The 20,785-nt window shown below is 40.0% G+C and overlaps 1 protein-coding gene across 8 annotated transcripts in view; it reads right to left on the bottom strand.

Moving 5' to 3' along the window:
* COP1 (COP1 E3 ubiquitin ligase) overlaps positions 1-20,785 on the bottom strand; it is a 131,371-nt gene that overhangs the window by 87,623 nt on the left and 22,963 nt on the right. For all 8 annotated transcript variants that reach the window (XM_075038605.1, XM_075038601.1, XM_075038602.1 and 5 more), the window contains 5 exons: positions 18,120-18,179; positions 16,113-16,189; positions 10,985-11,042; positions 7,214-7,328; positions 3,597-3,732 (listed from right to left, as the gene is read on the bottom strand). In XM_075038605.1, coding sequence (XP_074894706.1) covers positions 3,597-3,732; positions 7,214-7,328; positions 10,985-11,042; positions 16,113-16,189; positions 18,120-18,179 — 446 coding nt within the window. The remainder of the gene's footprint in view (positions 1-3,596; positions 3,733-7,213; positions 7,329-10,984; positions 11,043-16,112; positions 16,190-18,119; positions 18,180-20,785) is intronic.

Here is a 20,785-nt window from a genome sequence, read left to right as displayed (position 1 = left end):
GCAGTTTACAGACTCATCTTTAAAAGAAAGCCTTTACTATTTACTGCCACAGCAAGCGGAGAGAAGAAAAGTTAAGCTCTGACGACTGCTCTGTCTGGGGGCATAATAAATGGAAAATTTATTCCGTGGCCCAGTTCTAACAAAACTGAATATACTTGTGAAAACCATGTAAATACTTGGTACTTAAGAGAACTGAGTGTATAAAAAACATTCAGCATATTGAGGTACATGTACATTCATATTGCAAGCCAGCTGAAAGTCCCCCTAATGTTAAAGCAAAACTGAGGGACCTGCAATTGCAGAGCCTTGATCGTGTTTTCACTGAACATCCTTCTCTGCTAGTCTGTTTTTTCTTGAAGCAAATAAGGGGGGGAAAAAAACAGGACTGGGCGTTGTAAATTTTGCTTATGAGCATGTTACTAAGCAAGGTAAGAAAGCTCTCCCTCACTAGGCTTACAATTGCACTGCGTGCACCTTTCTAAATAAGGCCGTAAGCCCGTGATGGAAGATGCACAGCTTCGGTACCAGCCCTGCATCAGTCCCCCACCGGCCGCCCACAGCCCGGTGCTGCCGGCGCTGCAACCGGCGGCTGCCACCGTGCGGATGCTGCACGGCCGCCGCAGAGCTGCCAGCCCCGCAAGGCGCAGCACAGGTCCCTCTGGCACGCTCCGTGCCAGGCTGGGGAAATCTGGAAGCGGAGAGCAGAGCGTTGGCTTGCCCCTTCAGCCCAGAAGGCAACTGTAGCTTTCCTAAATATTTCATCAGAGTTTTTATAGTATCACAACGTACATAGTATAGTTTATGGTCTTTTATTAGTCCTCAAGGAGTCCAGACATTCATAAATGTGCTTGTGGCAAGGCACTCAGGAGAATACTCTTGCTGCTCAGTTTCAGGGGTGTTTTTTTTCCCCAGCCTGTTTATATACAGTCTTTAATTACACTTTTCACCCTGTTACCATAAACACAGTTTTATTTCCCTTCTAAATAAACATCAAGGTTTTGCAGATAAGGAACATATTTCCATCTTCTTCCTTTGCAAACAAAGCTAATACATCTTAAAAACCTCTTTAAGACAGAAGATCTTTTAGAGTCCAGTCTGTGAACTTCATGTAGGGTTAAAACAGTGCAAACACTCCTGTATTCTGTCCATTTGTAACAGCAGTTTATTTAAAAAAACCCACAAGCTAAATTAAGTACAAGGAAGTTTAACTTTCACTCAATTCTACTTTTATTCTTCCGCATACTTAAAATACCACTTTAAAATACTTTCTAAAAAAATTATGAGGATTCCTTACTTATTAACCTTGTATTTGCTTTGTATTTAAATGCATTTGTCTCAACAACAGATAAGCAGCAAGACATACTTTTTGTCATTTCAGTGTTTCCTACTGCATGCCCAGAAACACGTTTAGAAATCAGTGCAGTGGACCAAATAAACAATAAAACTTTTCACAGATTTAAAAAATGAAAATAAGCTTTTAAAGTGCCCCAATAAATAATTTGGCCCATCCGTGGGTACCTAAAAGCTGTTCTTTTATTATCTTAAGCTGCCATCACCAACACACACACACCTCATTTAGCTTCACAGACTCTCTCTGAACTTGAGTCTATTCACTTGGAAGAAGAACCATAATGAACACAGAAGTGTGTTGGCCAACACATACTACATGTAAACTCTTGATTAACAGATTCAAACTTTAAAGGAATTGTTTGGTTAGCCAGAAGCTAACAAGAGTTACAGCAGCAGCACATTCGGCAGCCCTGCTTTACCAAAGCACTTAAGGACACGCTCAGATGTAAACAGTCTTACTCAGCCCACATACTAAAACCCCTAAAAATTTCTTAAATGCTTTGATAAATAAAAACCATGAGCAGGGGAGACCACTGAGTTGGAAGCCAAGTTATTTTTCGGTTAATGCATTTAACTACCAATTCTAGCACTGGCTTGGAGGGAGGTCCCACAGTATTTTCATTCTAACAGTAACACACGTACTTTTCAAACGTGTATTTCACCCAAGAATTATAACGCCTTCAAAATGGGAGCAAGATTTACTGCCCTTCCAGCATTTTCTAACCAAATACCACAAAAATGCTGCTCTTGCAGAATGTCAAGGAGAAGAAAGGGCAAAGGAACAAAATCTAATCCGTGCTGAAGTTGGTAGCTGAGGAAGTCTGTCTATGTTGCAGTGAGATTCCCATCTGCATTTCATTGCAGCTAGTGTGAACCCAATCACTGCAGGTTAAATATACGTCAGATCAGTGATTATTGTGTTCTGACCTCTGTAGCTAAGTCGGACATTATATATTCCTGCGACATATTGCAGTAGTTAAGGAATCAACGCTGCTTTAAAAAAACCCACACATTCTATGCCACACATGCCTCAATTTCTTCAAGTAGGGCAAATTTCTTGGGGTCTTTCAACAAACATTGAAGATATTCTGTCACTGTCCGAATGGCCCCTTTGTAAGGCATCAGATCAAGACTCGGAAAACCCAAGTTCAACGCATCATGTCATTGTAATGTTTTTTTCAAGATGTCAAGTATGGCCACTTTGGATCTCCTGCTCCCCATGTATAAAATAGAGATGATACTACTTCTCTCTCTCAAAAGGTTGCTGTGAACAAATGCATTTAAATTTGTGAAACATGCCTGTAAGAAGCTAACAGGTCCTGCATATGCCATGCAGAAAAGATTTTCCAGTTAACATGTTGCATCATTTTTTCCACTACAACCAGCTCGAAACAAGCTACTAGACTAATTAAATCCCCCAAGGTATGCTTCCACAGCTACTGAAACCAGTTTAAGGTTAGTGCTGGTGGCAGGTCCCAGCCTCTCCCTACCCCATGCGCTCTCTTAAGCCTAATCCCCAAGGGAGCTGGTTCATGGAGCTAAACTAGAAGAAACTAATTCTGTTGGAAGACCGTCAACAGCATTTCACCAATTAAGTGTCCAAAGTGGTCCATGAGAGGCTCAGATGAGCTTCAGCAGCAGTGCACAGGACATGACCACCGCACATGGCAGGGGATAGAGAGCTCTTGCTGGCAAGAACGGAGCTGTCGAGTTGGCTTTACCACAAGCACCCCCTCACTAGTGTTTAGCACTGTAAACAGAGCTTCCAACGCTCAAGAGTTCAAACCATCGCAGTTAAAAACTACTCAGCTTTTTAATATTTGCCATTACGACTGGATCTACCAACAATATTTAAAACCATCACAGATTCTTAAAACTACCAACACCAAGCAAGATGGATGTTTCTTAAAACGCTAGAACTGCATCACTTACAATACAACTATACTAACATGAAAAAGACTGAGCCTACAACAGGCTTTGTGCTTTATCACAACACTTGCAAATATTCACTGGCTCCTCAAAGGTTCTGCAATCCAGTTTGACCAACACCAACAGGAATAAAAGGTGCTACGGTGGCATTTGAGTGCCTTCGCAGATCAATGATAATCACACAAAACTATTTTTGGGAAGCGACTGTAAAGCGTTATATATGTACAGACCGTAACTTGTTTGATACAGGTTATTAACTCAGCCTCAGCAGCCTGTATCAGCATGAGGTGCACTGTCAGAGCTGCAGTATGTCTTACCTGGATACTATGCTGGAGCCATTGTAGAGGTCACTAGCGTAAGACAGTGTTGCCAGGGGTCGGACAGAATTGTAGCGCGTGAACTTGGACAGACACTCCTGAAACTCATCCAGCTGGCTTGTGGTTCTGCTGTCATCTAGGGAGAGGCAGCAGCATTGGGGAGGACAGAAACAGAGTAAGAAGATAAACTCAACAGGAAAAAAAAAAATAAAGATGTATGTCTTCATGTGACACTACGTCTACTTGTTATTTGGGGAGGATTCATGGTCAAGAACAGGTTCTCTCTCACCTCTAGCATTCCCTGAAGGCATTATGATTTTTCAGAGCACAAATTAAGTCTTTCCACTGCAATGCTGGGTGAACCTACCGTGCTGAGAATCTGCCTAGAGATCGCAAATACAGCTTTCCTGGCAAGCTCATTTATTTTATTCAAAACCAGAGCCCATGGGCCATATAGATTATTAACAGAAAACCTTTAAGCATATCAAAATGCACCGTGAAGAATACATCTAGTTTTCTATGAAAGTGAAAATATATTCCTTTCCCTATGCTTCTGTCACAATATGCCTACATTTGGTGTCAATTACCTTCAAAATACTTTCAGTAAAAAACATTTGTCTTGTTACTCCAAAAGCAACAGAGCTAAGGGAGAGTTGTTTCAGGCCTGGAGAAGGAAGACAAGCATGAAACCAGAAGACTCCCTGTACTATAAGTTTTGTGAAAATTATGACCTTCAGCAGACAAGGTGAAATTGAGCCAGCTTGAATAATGATGATAAATATTCTGTGGGAAATGGAACAGTTTACTACAAAAGTTAAAAATAAATTACAGTGTAGATAGTTGAAAGTCATTCCCTGATTCCTCAAAAGTCCCAGCTTTTCTTGGTATGAACAGAATTTTATTTAAACTGTTTCAAAATTTATTATTTCCTAAATAAGGAAAAATTCCTAACTTAGAGCAATGCCACATGGGCAAGTCAGGGTTCCTAATAAGATCATGCATCTGCAGTCAAACACCAGGTAGAGCCTTCAGGCTTTGTAATAACCCCCAGAATTTGCAGCAATTCTCCCTCTCCTCCTCTAATGCTCCCACCTTCGCTTTGTCTTCTTGCACCAGTGCAATATAAGGGAACTACAGCTATCGCTGCTCTTACAGCGCTAACATACAGCACCTCAATTTACAGTTACTGCACACCTTGTCTCCTGTTAAACCACAGCATCCACTGCAGCAACACAGAAACCATACACACCACTCACTCACATGGCTGAGATCAAATTCCACCCATTAGTTAAGTTATCCTTATCTGTTATTTTATCATCAGCATAAGGAAATGACAAAGCTCCTCCACTTAATAGAAAGCTTTGGAAATACTGGCATGAAAAAAGGAAGAGGTTGGTCTACAAAAGCAAAATACAGCTGTGATTTCTTGTAGGAAATCAGAGAGAATAATCACTTTCTGCACGCTGGTAACTCCTTGCCATCAGAAATTATCATCTTTCTCTACACTTGTAAGGCATTTTGAAGTGTCCCTTATATGCTATTTAATGTTTGATCGTATAAAGGAACAGTGAAGGCTAGTAATTAGCATGTTTAAGGGTACTAGCATATATATTACCCATGTCAGATAGATCAAAAGGGGCAAAATGAACAAAGTGGTGCTCCAAATTAAAATCATCAGCACCTGACCAGCACAGAAAACAGCTTGAGAAGAAGCACATAAACATCAGTCAGTAGTTTTCAAAGACTGTTTCCTCCTTCGACACTACTATAAGAACAAATATCTGCTACTCTTCGATTTCCCTCATTTAGAGATCAAGCACACAGTCCTCCTACAATTTATTCTGTATCTGTGCTTGAAAAACCAAATGTTATTTCTCAAGACATTTTCCCCAAAGTGCAAGGCCATTTCATAATTACAGTTACATTATATCTCCACTCCCTACTAGAACAGTCATAGGCACTTCATGCAAAAAGCTTTAAATCCACATTAAATCCTATTTAAAATGTGTCAAAAAGCAGGTATGACTAAGAGAAGAAAAGTTAATCAAATATCACAGGTTATCCCTTGTTTAGGAAAAACCTGCACTTGCAAATCCTCCACTCTTGGTGCAGCTGAGGCATAAGAATACAAAAAACAGTTTCACCACATTCATATTTATAGTTCCAATTATGAAGAAAGATGTCTTCTACAAGGGAATGCTGGGAAGACCCCCATTTGTTATCCTTGGTTAATAAGTATTATTTTAACATAAACACAGTTATGCATCACCAAGATAGCACTGCGTGAAAACATCTCAGTGTGATCTGTGAAGTACTGTATTCTGCAAAGCACTTGCTAGCACTTCACAGGAACCTGGCTAGTCACACACAACCAGCTCCTGCGATCCTCCAGCTACTGAAGCACCCTCTCAATGTGCTGTATTCCTTGTATAAATTATTTTGTTGTGCATGATGAGAACCTAGTCAGTCACTGCTGTCAAGTAGGTAGAAGATAGACATAACAACAGAGCCTCATTTTTATTTATTTTAAAGTGAATAATACTTAAACTCAACTCATGGAGGGGAAAAAAACCCCAGGGGTTTCTACCCCAGCTCTCTTGCTGATTTCTGTGTCCTGGGAGGTTGGTCCTTGCCTTCCAAGGATACAAGTAAAGATATTCTGCTGCAGCAACCTCTGCCTGGTTCCCTCTTGTCCCTAGGAGGTTTCTCCTATCCCGAGGGCTGGCTGCTCCCCACTCCTTGCTGCAGTCTATCACTCTTCCCATGAACTGCAGCTTGCAGCTTGGTGCTGCAAATCTCTTGCCTACCACAGGCCATTGCCTAAAACTTTTTTCCCAAAGCTGGTTTCTTCCCCAGAGGGGCCACAGAGCAACCCTCCTCGCCCTCAAGACACATTCATTTGACCTGTTCATTTCTTAAGAGAATCTTGTCATGTAATTAAGAACCATCCATCTACTAGGTAACAATTACTCTAGCTGCTGTCACAGTGTTACTCAATTATGAATGAGGCAATCTAGGCAATTGTGAAAACAGTTTCTAATTCTACAAAACAAGCCTTAAATCTAAGGTGTGCCCCATGGGACAACAATGCTGCTGCACACTCAGCTTCTATACTCCAAGCCATTTGTTAACCAAGACTCAATCTAGACAACATAAAGGATAACCTCCAAGTGTCCTATTGCATGCTAAATACAGGAGAATTTATCAATTTATGTTTATACCTCTGCAGTATTTCAATAGCAATGTTTTTAACTACTGTGTTTATACCACATCTAGTAGAAAGACAATCCAACCACTGCTTTCAAACATTTGCATCTTCAGAACAAGCATCAGTCAAATTGTTTGTTGTGGGTTATGCCCTTCACAGTATAGGATTACAAAGCAATACATTTGCCCCTCCAAAGTGACAGGATTATATTTTCTAAATTTAGCTGCTTCAAAGATTGGTCAAGAAAAGCAAAATGGGATGACCTGAGTAACACATAAATATGTATAGCAACATTCCCATGCAAGGAAGAAGTGAAAGCTGCTCTCTCAAAAGCAAGTCTTTTCTGAGGACTAGGCACTGTAAGAGGTAGCTGATGCCAGAAGCTGAACCCCACGCAAGAGGAACTTACCCGAGACACGTGTCATCCTGGTGGAAAAATAGCACTGTTCTAGGTCCTCAAAATGAGCTGTGAGCCGCTTGCGTCGTGAGGCTAGCGTGCTGTTATACCACGGCTGCTTTTTGGTCTGAATAGAGAAGAGAACACTTCAGAAAGTTAAAGCCAGGCCTGGGTTTCATTTCAATAGATTTTATCAAATTATAAACAATTTATACATCATATGTGAAGGGTTAGAAGCGTAAAATGACAAGAAATCAAGATCTTGTCACTGACAACAGTTATTCTTAGGGGTCCTGTGTTGCATCCTTTAACTCGACAAACAAGAAAAGCTGCTTTTAGACGCTTCTTGTTTCCTGAACCTTTGCAAATTTACCAGTTCCGGCTTCACACACAGGACAGACAGCAGCAACCCTTTGGAAGTCACGTCTTGCATTTATACAGATAGACAGCAGAAGCCAAAGATACCAGGCTTCCAGCTTTACAAATCAAACAGACTGTACAACAAATACTTCCTAGATCCCTGGCAGACAGCTCATTAAAAAAGAGAAGGTGGTGTTTATTTTAAAGAGTTAGTTACTGAATTATTTCTTTTGAAGCAGCTCAGTAACTCTAAGCTAAGCAAATAAGGATAGAAGCAGAAGACACCATGAAGTTCAGAGGTTAATTGAAAAGTCCATGAAACTCATCATTAAAGCCATTTCCCTACCTACCCAAGCAGTAACAGTGAGAGGCAGAAGCACAGGACTGAAAGTACGTAAGTAAGCTCTCCTCCTGAAGCAAAATGGAATACAGTATTTTTCCTTGCTAGTGATTAAACTGAGAAGGAACAAATTCCTCTACCAGACAAGAAGCATGAAGAGCACCTTGCTTTAGTTTGTATTTAAGAAGTTTCACGTAGCACCATACTCAAAGCTAATAGGGAAATTTTAAAAGATTTGAGAACCACCAAGCTCCCTAATGATCAACATCCCTGACCACATCCAAGGCCCGTAATGCCACTCAATGGCATTAACAAAACCCAATTCACATACACCTCCCCCTCAATCCATGCAGGAGAACGGGTTGCCCTTATTACAGCCATCGAGCAAGCTGACAAGAACAAACTAAGTTTACAGCCCACTCAAATTCTGCTTATACCTGTATGAAGGGTAATCCAACATTTTAGGGAAAAAGCAAACCCCAAGCAATGAAACCACCAGACACCACTTCCCACCGAGGGCCCTGGCTATGCACTGAGGTTGTGACTCACACTTGCATGTTGACAGCACCCTGTGGTCTACACAGCTTGTTCCGTCTTGAAAGCAACTCCAATCTCAACATACAACTAGAACACTGGGAAGTACTCCTACATCCAACACCTTTTAAGTACAATTTTCTAAAATCTCACAGCTTTAGGAAATGCTTAAGAGAACAGTTTTATAGCATCTTCCTATTAATTCTGTGCACCAGCCTGAAAGGGCTCCAGCTTCTCTCAGCACATCAGGAGGGATAAGGGCTCAAGACGACTTCAAACATCAAAGAGCAATCACTTCAGTCTCAAGTTAAGACAAGCTGCCTGCAACATGATAAGCAATATAACCCAAGCTCAAGTCTGATCTGCCAGATGAGCCCAGTCCACATCAAGATGGAATCAATCATGGAAGTATTTGCCTGCTGTGCAATTACCTGCTGGGTCACCAGAGGAAAATCCCCCTGGAGCAGGTCCCAAGCTGGCACATGGTGACCCAACTGTGGTGGGAATCAATCTGCATTAACCCATCTTCATCAGATCCACCCCAGCTAAGCATTTTAAACTGCCCATGTTTTACCAAAACATTTATTCAGTTTCTATGAAGTCTGCTCCCTGGCTACTTGTTAAGCAATGCTGGGAAGCAGGAGCAAAAAAAATAAGGCAAAAAGACAGACAACATACCCAAGCAATTTTTATTCCACTGCTAACACTACTATGGTTGTCCTAGTTGAGGACATTAGTTTGGATTGCTCTGTTATGAAAAGTGATTTTACTGTCTGAACTCCATCAGGTGCTCCAAAAAGTCCTCCAACAACTGTGGAAAAGCCTCATAGTTACACACAAGCTCCTGATTTCTAGCAGAAAAGAAAAGTACTGCTCTAAATACTACCTATAGAATTCCCCAGGGCCCATGTGACTTGTCCACTACTTCTGAGGCTCAGCTTCTGGAAGAAACCTGTCCTGTAGCTTTGCAGCATATAAATTCTTCCCCAAGAACATGTTTGTGAGCAATGCACATAGTAATTTTATTGAGAAAGAAAGCTATGCTGTCCATCCTAGCATAGCTTCTTACTGCCAGCAGTGCCTGATCTATGATTTTTGCTGTGACTGACAATTAGAAAAAAAGCACAATTAAATTTATAGTCTTAGAACTATTTTTATGGTCAAGTCTTGCTGAAACTAGACTACCTTTGATTGAAGTGTTTAACTTCAAGAGTTCTCTTTCAGCTCCCCATCCAAACATATATTAAAGTTTAATTCAAAAATTTGTACTAGAGAGTACAGATCTTGCACTCTTGAGGACAAAAAAGATTATTCTCATGCAAGTAAGGCTGTCATACAGAATGACTAGAAAGTCTAGGTTGTTTGTTTTGTGCACTTCCCAGCAGTACAGCTATGCTATTAAATTTTGTCTTTGAAATAGAAAGAAAAGTACTGAGACAAGTACTGTCAGTGGTGAATGAACACACTGTACCATATCAGAGTGAATTTGAATTAAATGAACATAAAAATCTCCACACACATTTCACTTGCTCTCTGAAGTGAGGTAGAGATACAGTTCTTTGTTTAAGCAAACCTGCCCCCCCCTCCAAGACCACAGTATCAGGAACAACAAGCATTTTTCCCCACAGACTAATAGATGGAATTTTCTAATTACCAATTAGTTATACAGCTGCAAACCCAAAAACCCACATGCACACATACATGCACATCATCCCAAAATTCAGGTGTTTTTTCTTTACATCATTACTCCACCAAATAAGGTCTAACGGCACCTCTACCCATTCAATTATCAATTTGATACTGTTGTGTGCCACAGATGGTCCACCACCACCAGAGAGCACCAAAGGCATGAGCAGGCATGTAACCAACAGTCTGTCTGTCTAAACCAAAACTGTGTAACAGTTTTGAAACTGTGAGCTGGCTATCGGCGTCATCTTCCCAGCCCAGCCAAACCACTCTGAGCTGCAAGACTATGGCAGTGCTGTTTGGCATTCAAGAGGCCCTGCAGATCACACAGTTTGAAGGCTGCCTGCCAAACAGCTTCACTGTATATGCAACTTTTTACCCTTTTTGTGAATTAATTTATAATACAGTTTGTAAGATCCTAAACAAGGACAAAATACAGAAAGGCTGTATGTTTGCAGAATGAACATTTCTTGTTCTGAAAGTCAAGCTTTCAAAGCTATTCAAGTCAATGCAAAGGGTCAGGGATTTACCTCCCTTCGCAAATGCCACCCACTTAGAAGAAGAGATAAAGAGCAAAAAATATCCCCTCTTCCCTGGAAGAGTCAGCTTTGGGAATAAAGTCAGATGTCTAAATATACTACACCAGATTTCTTTGATGGCATCAGGGTGGACACTCAATCATGTACAGTCATTCTGACAGCTATAGTCTTGGCTCCAGTTTGCCCATATAACTAGTTAAAAAGCATTTGCAAGACTTAAGTTGACCAGTACCCTGGAGATGGACAGAGTTGTGCCTAATTTCTGCCCAAACTCTGCATTCACTCTCCCATCCCCCCTGTGCACAGACACATGTATTACCTTACCTGAGAACTGCCACTGAAGCCTGGAGGCTGGCTATACTCCGTGGAGTCAATAATACTACTGCAAAACCAAAAAAAATAGTCTGCTTAAATCGCTGTACAACCATCCTTTATAATTTTTAACCTGTTTGCTATTCCCCTTTACACCCTGCAGCATACTTGCCTTTGAAATTCATTTTACAGACAGGGAACACAAGGTTATTTTTTTGTTTGGGGGTGATTTTTTTTTTTTTAAAATACAGGGATCTCCTAAAGCAGAATGCTATCACACACTATTATGTGTAGTGCAATCTAATAATTTCCAATTAGAATGCAAAATCATATCTTTTATATGAAACATGCAGGATAAGACATTCTGAAAATAACAAGCTACCATTGGTTTTCAGCTCTTTTCCAAAAAAAAAAAAATATAAAAAAAGAGAGAGAAGTTTAATGCCACGGCATTTGAAACAGCACTGTGAAGAGAAAAGCTAGAGAAATCAGCTTAAGAGAGACACTAGTATTCCAGACATCTCTGAAGATACACAAAACGACACAAGTAATGAAATACAGAAATAAACTAAAAAAATACTAACAGCCAGGATTACTGTTATTAGAAAATGCTACACCATATATAGCTACACAGTATCTATAATGACACAACATACCTTAAATCACTGTTTTCAAAACATAGCATACATATGCAAACTCAAGAGATTTAACTTTCAAAACTGCAAAAGGATCTACCGATGTAAGCAGAAAACAGGTGGTTCAGTATTCTTGCACATATGGGCAAAATATCTAGCTCTCACAATAAGACGTCAGAGCCAGATTAAAGCACCCTTATCACTCAGATTTAAAATACTTCTAGGACAAGTAAAGGTTAGTACACAAGAACACGATTTTATTAATTACAGAAAACACACTACAAACATCACCATGATTTGTTTCCAAAACTCTTTACAACTCACTTGCTTCTGCTATGTCATTTGGCTTGCAGGGAAAAGAAACTATCTGGGTTTGTTATTCGTGGTCTTTCTTATGAGGTAGCCTTAGATTTAAGCGTTGCATGGGAAAGCTGAAGGTTTCTTTAAAAAGCTGCCAGAACTCTGCTATAGGTCCAGGTTTTGTAAAAGATGATTGTACCTATTGATGTTTATGTAACAGCTGCCAGAACTGATGCATAGACTTGACATTCTTGTTCATAAAACAAGTGGTTTGGCTGAAGTGCCAGTCAGGGCACCTCTAAGTCTGGAAGGATGATGGTACTAGTGGTACTAGTGCTTAAATATTTCTCTGAATGTTATAGAGCTTCCCTGGAGGTGGAAAGAACTAGAAACAGAAGATGAGAGATGATTTTAAAGTCTCATTAGTGGTTAACTTGTAAGATGAGATTGATTGGGCTTCTGTTACAGGCAAGACAAAAGCTGCAAACCAAGAAAATCTGAGGGATAAAAATCATTATTTGCTGTGAGCTATTGCAAAGGAGAAAACAACAGAGACGTTTCAGGCATGGTCAGGGACAATGAACTTCAAATTAGAATGTGGCCACATGAAATAATGAAACACATACAGCGGATCCTGCCAGCAACAGCACGAATAAGACAGTCGGCTGGAAAGCAATGAAAAAGTACTCCACTCTGAGACAGGTACAGTGGCAATTAATGGCAAAAACACACAGACTTAGAGCGTCTGGTCTCGTTTTGCTGCAGGTTGTCTAGTGATGTAAAGCCTTCAAGAGTGCAGACGTCATCTCCCTAACCAGAATACAAATTCAAAGTCATTTCTGTGCACTGCCTGTAGCTGCGTTACCTGGCATATGCTTGAATGTTTTCCCTTTTAAAAACAGGACACAAATAATCAAAAAATTACAAAAGTTCCCTCTCAATTATTTTCAAAAAGCTGTAACATTAGGTTCAATTAGGAAATTCAGCTACAATAACATGACATATTTAAAAACCTGGAAAAACAACAACAAAAACACATACTATAAATCCCATTTGTTATACCCTTATGGAGGTGGGAGGGTGTAATTAGAACAAACAGAGGGGAAGGAGATCAGGATTTAGACAACCGAAGCAGAGTTACCAGGCAACTAATTTTTAGATCAGAATCTTTCCCCAGAAACTCCTATTACAGTGATAGTTTTTTATTGCTGTTACTGCCTGAATATGCAGTCATGGAGAAGTTGCTTATTTGTATCTACTGATTGCACCATTTACTGGTAGCAAAAATAGCATGCGCGCCTGTTCAGAAAAACCCTACACAGAACTGTTTGTTCTTTTCCCTTATTCTTCCCCCTCTTGTTCTCTATTAGTATACAAGCCCAGCAATCTGCAACACTGTAAACAAGTGCTGTGCTATTACCCAATTTAATATTTCATCATACCCTGTACAAGCATAAGAGAAAACACGTGTTTCTTGAAGCCAAGAATGTATTGAGCATGATAGCTGTATTTGGTTTTTTGCTAAAAAACTTATGAAGGGAGATAGGGGGAGGCACAGTAATTTCACATTTTGAGGATGTCAAAGGGGGGGGGGGGGCTACAAACAATGAAAAGAAACAGACCAGTAATGAAGCAAGTCTGTGATTCAGAGGAAGTAGATGAATAGGGGCAACTCACCAGAGACCAGATAAAACCAAATTCCAAAGAATTCTATTTTCTTGAACTTTAAATTCAAAGGCTAAAAAGATTTTCTTCATCTCAGCACGGGTCTATGATAACCTTGTACTATAAGACACATTAGTAAATTTTTATACAATTATATTTCATTAGCCGGATGTTAAGCTATATTCCAATTTAAATATAGCATTATAATTCACTGCTAAGTTAAAAAGTCTCTGCAAGTTTAATAACATTTTAACATGGAAGTGAAACCATCTCAAACTATATTTGTATTTCATTCTTAGTGGTTCACAGCATCTCTAAAATGTACTTTGGAGATTAAATATTTCAGTTAACAGAGCTGAAAAAAAAATCAGCATATTTTAAAGCTCATATCAGTTGTTCTGCAGCACTCTTTCCAAGGAGGAATCAAAGTTACAGTTTTTTTAGATACTCTCCAAAACTTACATTTAACATTGAAAAGAAAATTAATTTCAAGTGATAAGACTCTTCTGGAATCTAAGTTCTGGTAATTCAAGTAATTGAATTGGTTTGAATTACACAAAACTGTCAGAATAGGGCAGGAACATACAATACCAGAGTCCAGCAACAACTGGTGCCTGTTCAGGCACTTCCTTCAAGTACTATTTTCTCTTTGGCCACTCAAGACTACCTCTGAATGCAGGAATGTCATTGAGAAACAGAAAAGGGGTCTTCTCAAGCCAAGAGAAAGAGACAACCCCACATACCCCAGGAAACCCCTAAATATCCTATTATATCGCACCCCTGGCATGTTGTATCAGAGGAAGAACCCAAAAGCTCGGGACACAGCCAAGAGAGGACCAGACAAGCCTAAGATCAGACAAGACAAAGCCTATGGTCTCCACACATGCCATGGTCTAACCCACCACCATTTCCCAGCAGACCTCAGGTGAAGCATGTCAATCCAAAGTCACTACAATATTTTGGACACTATCTTATATCTTCAAAAGCAAAAACTAAGGATGACTGACCGTAGGATGTGAAATAAACAGGCATGAAGAAGTAAGAAATTCTCAGTAGACTGAAACCATTGTAGGCCTCACAGAGAAGATTCCCCCCCCCCCCCAACTCTTTCACCAAAATTCTTGGACTTAAAATGTTAGTCTAGTTTTCAGATAAAAAACTTCTTTGGGAGCTTGTTTGTTAGCTTGGCTCAAGTAACAGAGATACATTTCTACTCATAAGTACAATTTTCTGTAAAAAAAGAAAGGTTTCTAGGCCTGAAGGCATTCAACATGTAACAAATTCAGCCCAACCAGTGCTCAAGTTTTCCCCAAGCAGCAGTACCACGAAGCAAACAACAAGCAATCTATTTAATAGCCAATAACCAGAAAACTAGTAGAACCTGACAAGAATCACATCAGCTTCACAAAACTGCTTCTTGGCAAAACAGCAACAACCCACATCAAAAAACACACCTGCACCAACAAATTAAACAAGCAGTGAAGAGCGGAATAACAAAGGCTGTTCCCATCCATCTTGGCCATATTCCTGTCCTCTCCCTCAGGGCCAGCCAGAGCTTCGTAGAAATATGAGAGATTCTGGTCTCAGTGTCCAGAAGTAGCATCTTGGTAAGAAATCGCAGCCAATACTGCTAGGCTCCTAGCTAGCAATCCTCCTGCTAGGCAGTACAAGAGCACTGTGTCTAGATCTCTGTAGGGGAGGAAATCAGATCATTTTTTCTTACTTACTTCTGGGCTATTAGGTTTAGAGCTGCTAATTGCAGAAAAGGAACCAGTACAATTTTATAACAGAAGTCAACAGTTTAGAGAACTCTACTATTAAATGGTAGAAGAAACAATCATTTAATAACGTAACTTGGCCCTGTGAAATCAGAGCTTTCTTACAACCGAAAAAACCCAGCTATAAAGTAGAGCACTTCAAACCCTGACACATGCAACTTGGATACAAGAAGCATCTGCAATTTTATCATCAAGAAACCACACTACACAATATTCCAGGCAAAAATCCCCATTGAAAATATGTTATTAGAAAGGCATTTCATTAAATCAAAACAAACAGCAGATAAATAGAAACAATAGACTGTATATTTTAAATTTTGATCCTGTGAGCCCATACCTTTAGCCATTCACGCTGAGTGGGGAAGCCAGAGGACACCAGTATCATACAAAATTAAGACCTTTCATATGCCAAGCACAACTGCGTAACATTCAGAAAAGGTAGCATGTATTTAACAGTAGTATTTCATACCATAGCAAAGGCTTATGACTCCAGTTAACTAATCCACACTACATTTAAAACCATCAGCTTTCCACAGCATCTGGCTTAGAGTACACTCTTCATCCAACTGCAGACTCAGATGGCCTTTTCTTCACTGCTTTGTCCACATAAAGTTTACACCAATCAAAAACAGAACACGAAAATATTGCATGGCACTCAAAAACTAGTTTTGCTTGTGTTTTGGGCATGGCACGAAGAGGACTAGCAAGTACAGTGCAATATATACAGCCTGAAATCCAAGTTCTGAGTTACAAGGTCCATACCTGTGTGAAGGGGAGGGAGCCTCAAACTGCGGCACTGTACTGTCCTCACTGACTGGGGAGTACAAGCCACTCATTTCCTGAAACAGAAAGCCACATTACAGCAAAGCTGACAGAACTTGAATAGTAGGCACCGTCTAATAAACAGTGTTCACGTAGTAATTTTTTTGGTTTTTTTCCAAACACATAACCAACTGTATCTACATTTACTCAACTCTCACCTAGAAGTCTTTACTATACCTGAAAAAACATTGATTTTCTTCATTTTTTTTCCCCAGTTATTATTCCAACTGGGTTTCAGAAATCCTACAACTGCGGTGCTTTTAGCCCCAAAAGAGGCAGTTCTGGAGTTTATATTCCAAAAATCAATGCATTTGGTTACCATTCAGTTGTCTCTAACCCAGCACCTCCCTTAAACATGGCAGAACAAGCAAGCTGTAACTGCATTTTTGAGATATGTGCAAACTTATCAAATAGCCTTCACAGCTGGAAAGTAATGCTGGATATGGGTCATGGCAAGAACAACCACAAGACAACAGGGCAAAGGTGGTATCATGCCCCAGACTTAAAAGAAGATCTATCAGTCTTATGTGTGGCAAATGCACAAGAGACAAACTTTGCACATAAACTTGGCTTTGTCACTGCCAGACTAAATCACTGCTGTGTACCCAGTATGAGACTGTACCTTTCATCTGCTTGAGAAATGGAAGCTACACAGGATGCTGCAGCTCATTAGTTAGGGGGGCAAAGTGTTCCAGGACAACATTATTGGTACTTTTCAAATTCCCACTAGGTGCCCATTAGTTGTTAGGTAGAAAGTAGGATATTTGTGACAAGAGAGATCCCAGGCTTTAAAGGTCAGACCAAGGTCACTATCACACACCAGATACATATCCCAAGCTGCAGTCCACTGAAGTGCCTGATTAAAGAGCACAAAAGCAGGCAGCTAGATATTCTTCAAGGGATCTCGCAGCTTTGGGAATAGCTTCTCCTAGATCTGAAGACCTATTTTACCAGTCTCAAGGAAACATGCTAAGGTATGTTTATTTCCCAAGAGCTGAAGAACATTTAGGGAAATAGGTCTGAAAAATGCTGTTATCTACCAAGTTACAATTTGCGTAGCTAGCAGCTGAAGGGAAGTTCCTGAGTTATTAGTTCTATTTATGTTTTGATAATTCATCAGCATGCATATAAATTGGGAGTGAAGAAATCTAAAAGGCTTTTGGGCAGTGGTTGGGAGCTTGTGCTGACTGCTCAAGACAAGCAAGAAAAGAGAAGCAGACCTGCAAACTGATTCCCAAGAAGCTTCAAGGGAATGCTATTTTGAGAGCTGGCAGTCTGACGCATTCCTGAAACATCAGTTTCCTACTCCAAGATGAAAACACTGTAATGATTAGAGGAAAGGACCAAGGAGGAACCTGAAGACTCAATAAGGACAGAAGGATTGAGCTGATGGCTTTACAAATACTTGGAGAATAATTCTTAGCAAAAATCTCAAGAGATCCCCATCATTAAGGAATTAAGAGAATTATCAGGAGGTAGCAGATTGCTTCTGTTTTGACATGCAGAAGCTAGTTCTGCTCCTACCCAGTCTCTGCATTACAGCTCTCTTGTGAGCCCCCCAACACCTCTCCACTTTAGGAGTGGCATGCTGCTAAGATTTAAACAGCCTGTGCAAATAGCCAGAACACTGCAACACACAAAAATCCTAAATTATGGTCAATGTCTTGGCTGTTGATTTCTAGCAATTATTCTAAAATACTTACTACCAACACAAAGAAATTGAAAGACACAATTACATAAGAGCTAGGTTTCAACGAAGCCCCCTCTTACCAGCCCACAGCTTGCACACATCAACTAAATGAACAAATTAAAGAAAGAGCATCATCTCTTCATTTTCCCATTACTGACTCAAATGCCATAAATTTAACACAGCAGCCCCACAGCAAGGCAGACAGCTTGATGAAAATGAAAAATTGCCAGAGTCAGAACAATGTCTGGGCACCTCACCTCTACTCGTTTAATATCTTCTTCCAGAACACTTAGCTCCTTCTGGATCTGCTCCAATTGCTGTGGATAAGAGAATGGGAGAAGTCTAAATCAATCCACACTGTACCACCACCAAGATAAATTACGATCTTTTCAGAAAGGAACCTGAACTATCTTAACCAGCATGCTACATGACTCAAAAGTCACTAGGCAGGAAGTTCATATGCATAGATTAACATAAGTGTGCACACAAACCACATTCAGGACAAAGTTGTTATTGTGAAACAGTGCAAAACAAGAGTATGAGGTACTTTGATAGCGATCACAAAGACCCACATCATTCAAAGCAACACTATTATGCCCCTCTAACATCTTTCATGCAAGGTATTTAACTGGTTTACAAACACTGAACATAAGTAGAAAAACCACCATGAAAGACAGTGATCATCTCGCCCTTCAACAAAATAGAAAATATTTTGCTAAAAGGCATTAAGAGTATTTCTCTTGCTAGCAGTTAACCTGCCATTTGCCAATTCAAACTTACTGATAAGATTTTCAGATTAGCAAAAAACCACTTATGACCACAGAGACATTTGCTCTTGGCACCAAGCAAGTGCCACATGGCATTTCTTTCAAAGGTGTGATACTTAACCTTGGATTACACCATGAACTCCAGTCAATCTGAGGGCTATCCCTGAAAGGGTCAGAAGGGGACCTCCCCTCTCCCCAGCCAACATCATCTTTCCCTTCACATCTCACATAGTATTTTTCAGGTTTTTCAATTACTTTTCAGTCAGTCAGCAACCTGGCTTCACTCATCTCTAGCAACCGTGAAGCCACAGACTTGACAATTGTTTACTCGTAAGCAAGAGCATCACCTACTTACCAGCTCTAATTCCCATCCTCACTCAGCAGACATGTCCCATCCAAACACCCACAGAGCCTATACCCAGCCTTGCAAGATTCAAACACATGCACTTTTCTAGGTGAGAGCTCCAAGTCTGTACCTAAACAGACAAAACTCAGCTCCAATGCAAGTCTGGTTCTCTAAGACAAGTCTAATGAATATATTGAGAACTGGAAGTCCACCTGACCCTTCTCCTCAACTCACAGTAAAAATCTACAGACAACTAGCACTGCGGCCTGTGACCAGAAGCTGTTACCAATCTGGCAAGTCCACTGAAAGCTTAAGCACAACATATTCCCTAAAGGCCAGCCAAATTTTTGTCATTTTGAGTTTACAAGGGAATATCAAATTGCCCAAATCCAAAGTTACTGGTATTGCAAGACATACTACTCTTAGTATGACATATTCCCCATGAACATTTGGCAAGCTACTCCCAAAGACTTATTCACTCAAGTGCTTAAGCTTGAACCTTTAAGTGGCAGAAAGTTTTGCTTAAGCAAAACCACACTCACCACTTAACCCCCCACTATTAATCAGCATTCCAAATACCTGTGTGCTCTGCATTAGATAATCCACCATTTTAATTTACCTTTTCAACATCAAAAAAAAGCTTCTGTCCCTGAAGACAGAAGAAGAAAGGACTGCTGGGTCCATACCTATTTCTAACATGGCTGCTTCTTCCTTGGAATGAGATGACATTGTATTTATATTCTAATCCCTCTACTCTGAAGGTTTCAGTTTACATTTAATTTGAGTCACAGACAGTACAAGTTTAATGGTTTAAAACTAGACTGCCACAGATAATTTACAAACCACTACACCATAACATATAATTCCATTTTCACTTGCAAAACCTACAGCAAGAATAGCAGGTGGTGCTATAGCTCCAAGATTACTGGTAAAGTTAAGTGACGCTTGCACAGCACGGGTCCTGCCTGTACTAAGCTCTAGCAGACAAATACCATTAGTCCCCCACTTTCACAAATCCCATTTAAAAAGAAGTTACAAAACCACTTTGTAGTTCCAAAATTACAGCAAGGAAATCAGCTATTCTACAATGTACTGGCTCACAGCCACTGGACAACTGAAAAATAATTGACGGTTGTTGCCATCACATAAACAGAAGACCTTTTTATAGGAACAAGAGCAGAGACCTTTTTATTGGCCTGCTTTTATTAACTATTGCACAGAGCCGAAAGTACAAGATCTGGGACTTCATTTACTAATTCTCCCTCCTAGTTACATTAAGGCAAGCAATTTGAACCTACCATAAACTTGCCTTGTTTTTAGACTTGCTGCTGTTGGGTAAGTGTGTCTTGTGTTTATTTTAGGAAGAGTCTTCTCATACCAACAGCATCAAATGAGTTACTAATGCCCACATTGAGACGTTTTTGGTAGGTTTGCTCAAGTGTTTAATAGATTAAAGCTAAACCATGAAAGACCTTAAATCAGTCTGCATTCATTCCAATTAAACTTTGAAAAATGAGACTACTGATTTATAATTGCCAGCTATTGAGGGACATTTAGGGAAAGCCAGATGAATTACAGTCCTTGCAGTATATCCAGATTTATGGGCCCTTAATTTGATTTTCACTATGTTGGCCACAGAAAGCAAGCCAAGTCCTGTCCCAATGATGGGCAGAATCACACCTGTCAAACTTCAGATTAAGTCAGCAAAAACACTTAGAATGAACACTGAAATGTATGCTAAAATAGACGCACATACTATAAACTCTCTTCTCAGACACAGATGCTTTCCCAGAACTGAAAAGGCCAATGT

The sequence above is a fragment of the Buteo buteo genome, chromosome 10, assembly GCF_964188355.1.
Source record: "Buteo buteo chromosome 10, bButBut1.hap1.1, whole genome shotgun sequence".
NCBI classification, from domain to species: domain Eukaryota; kingdom Metazoa; phylum Chordata; class Aves; order Accipitriformes; family Accipitridae; genus Buteo; species Buteo buteo.
The sequence above is the reverse complement of the archived record's forward strand: the minus strand, read 5'-3'. Positions and strand labels throughout refer to the sequence as shown.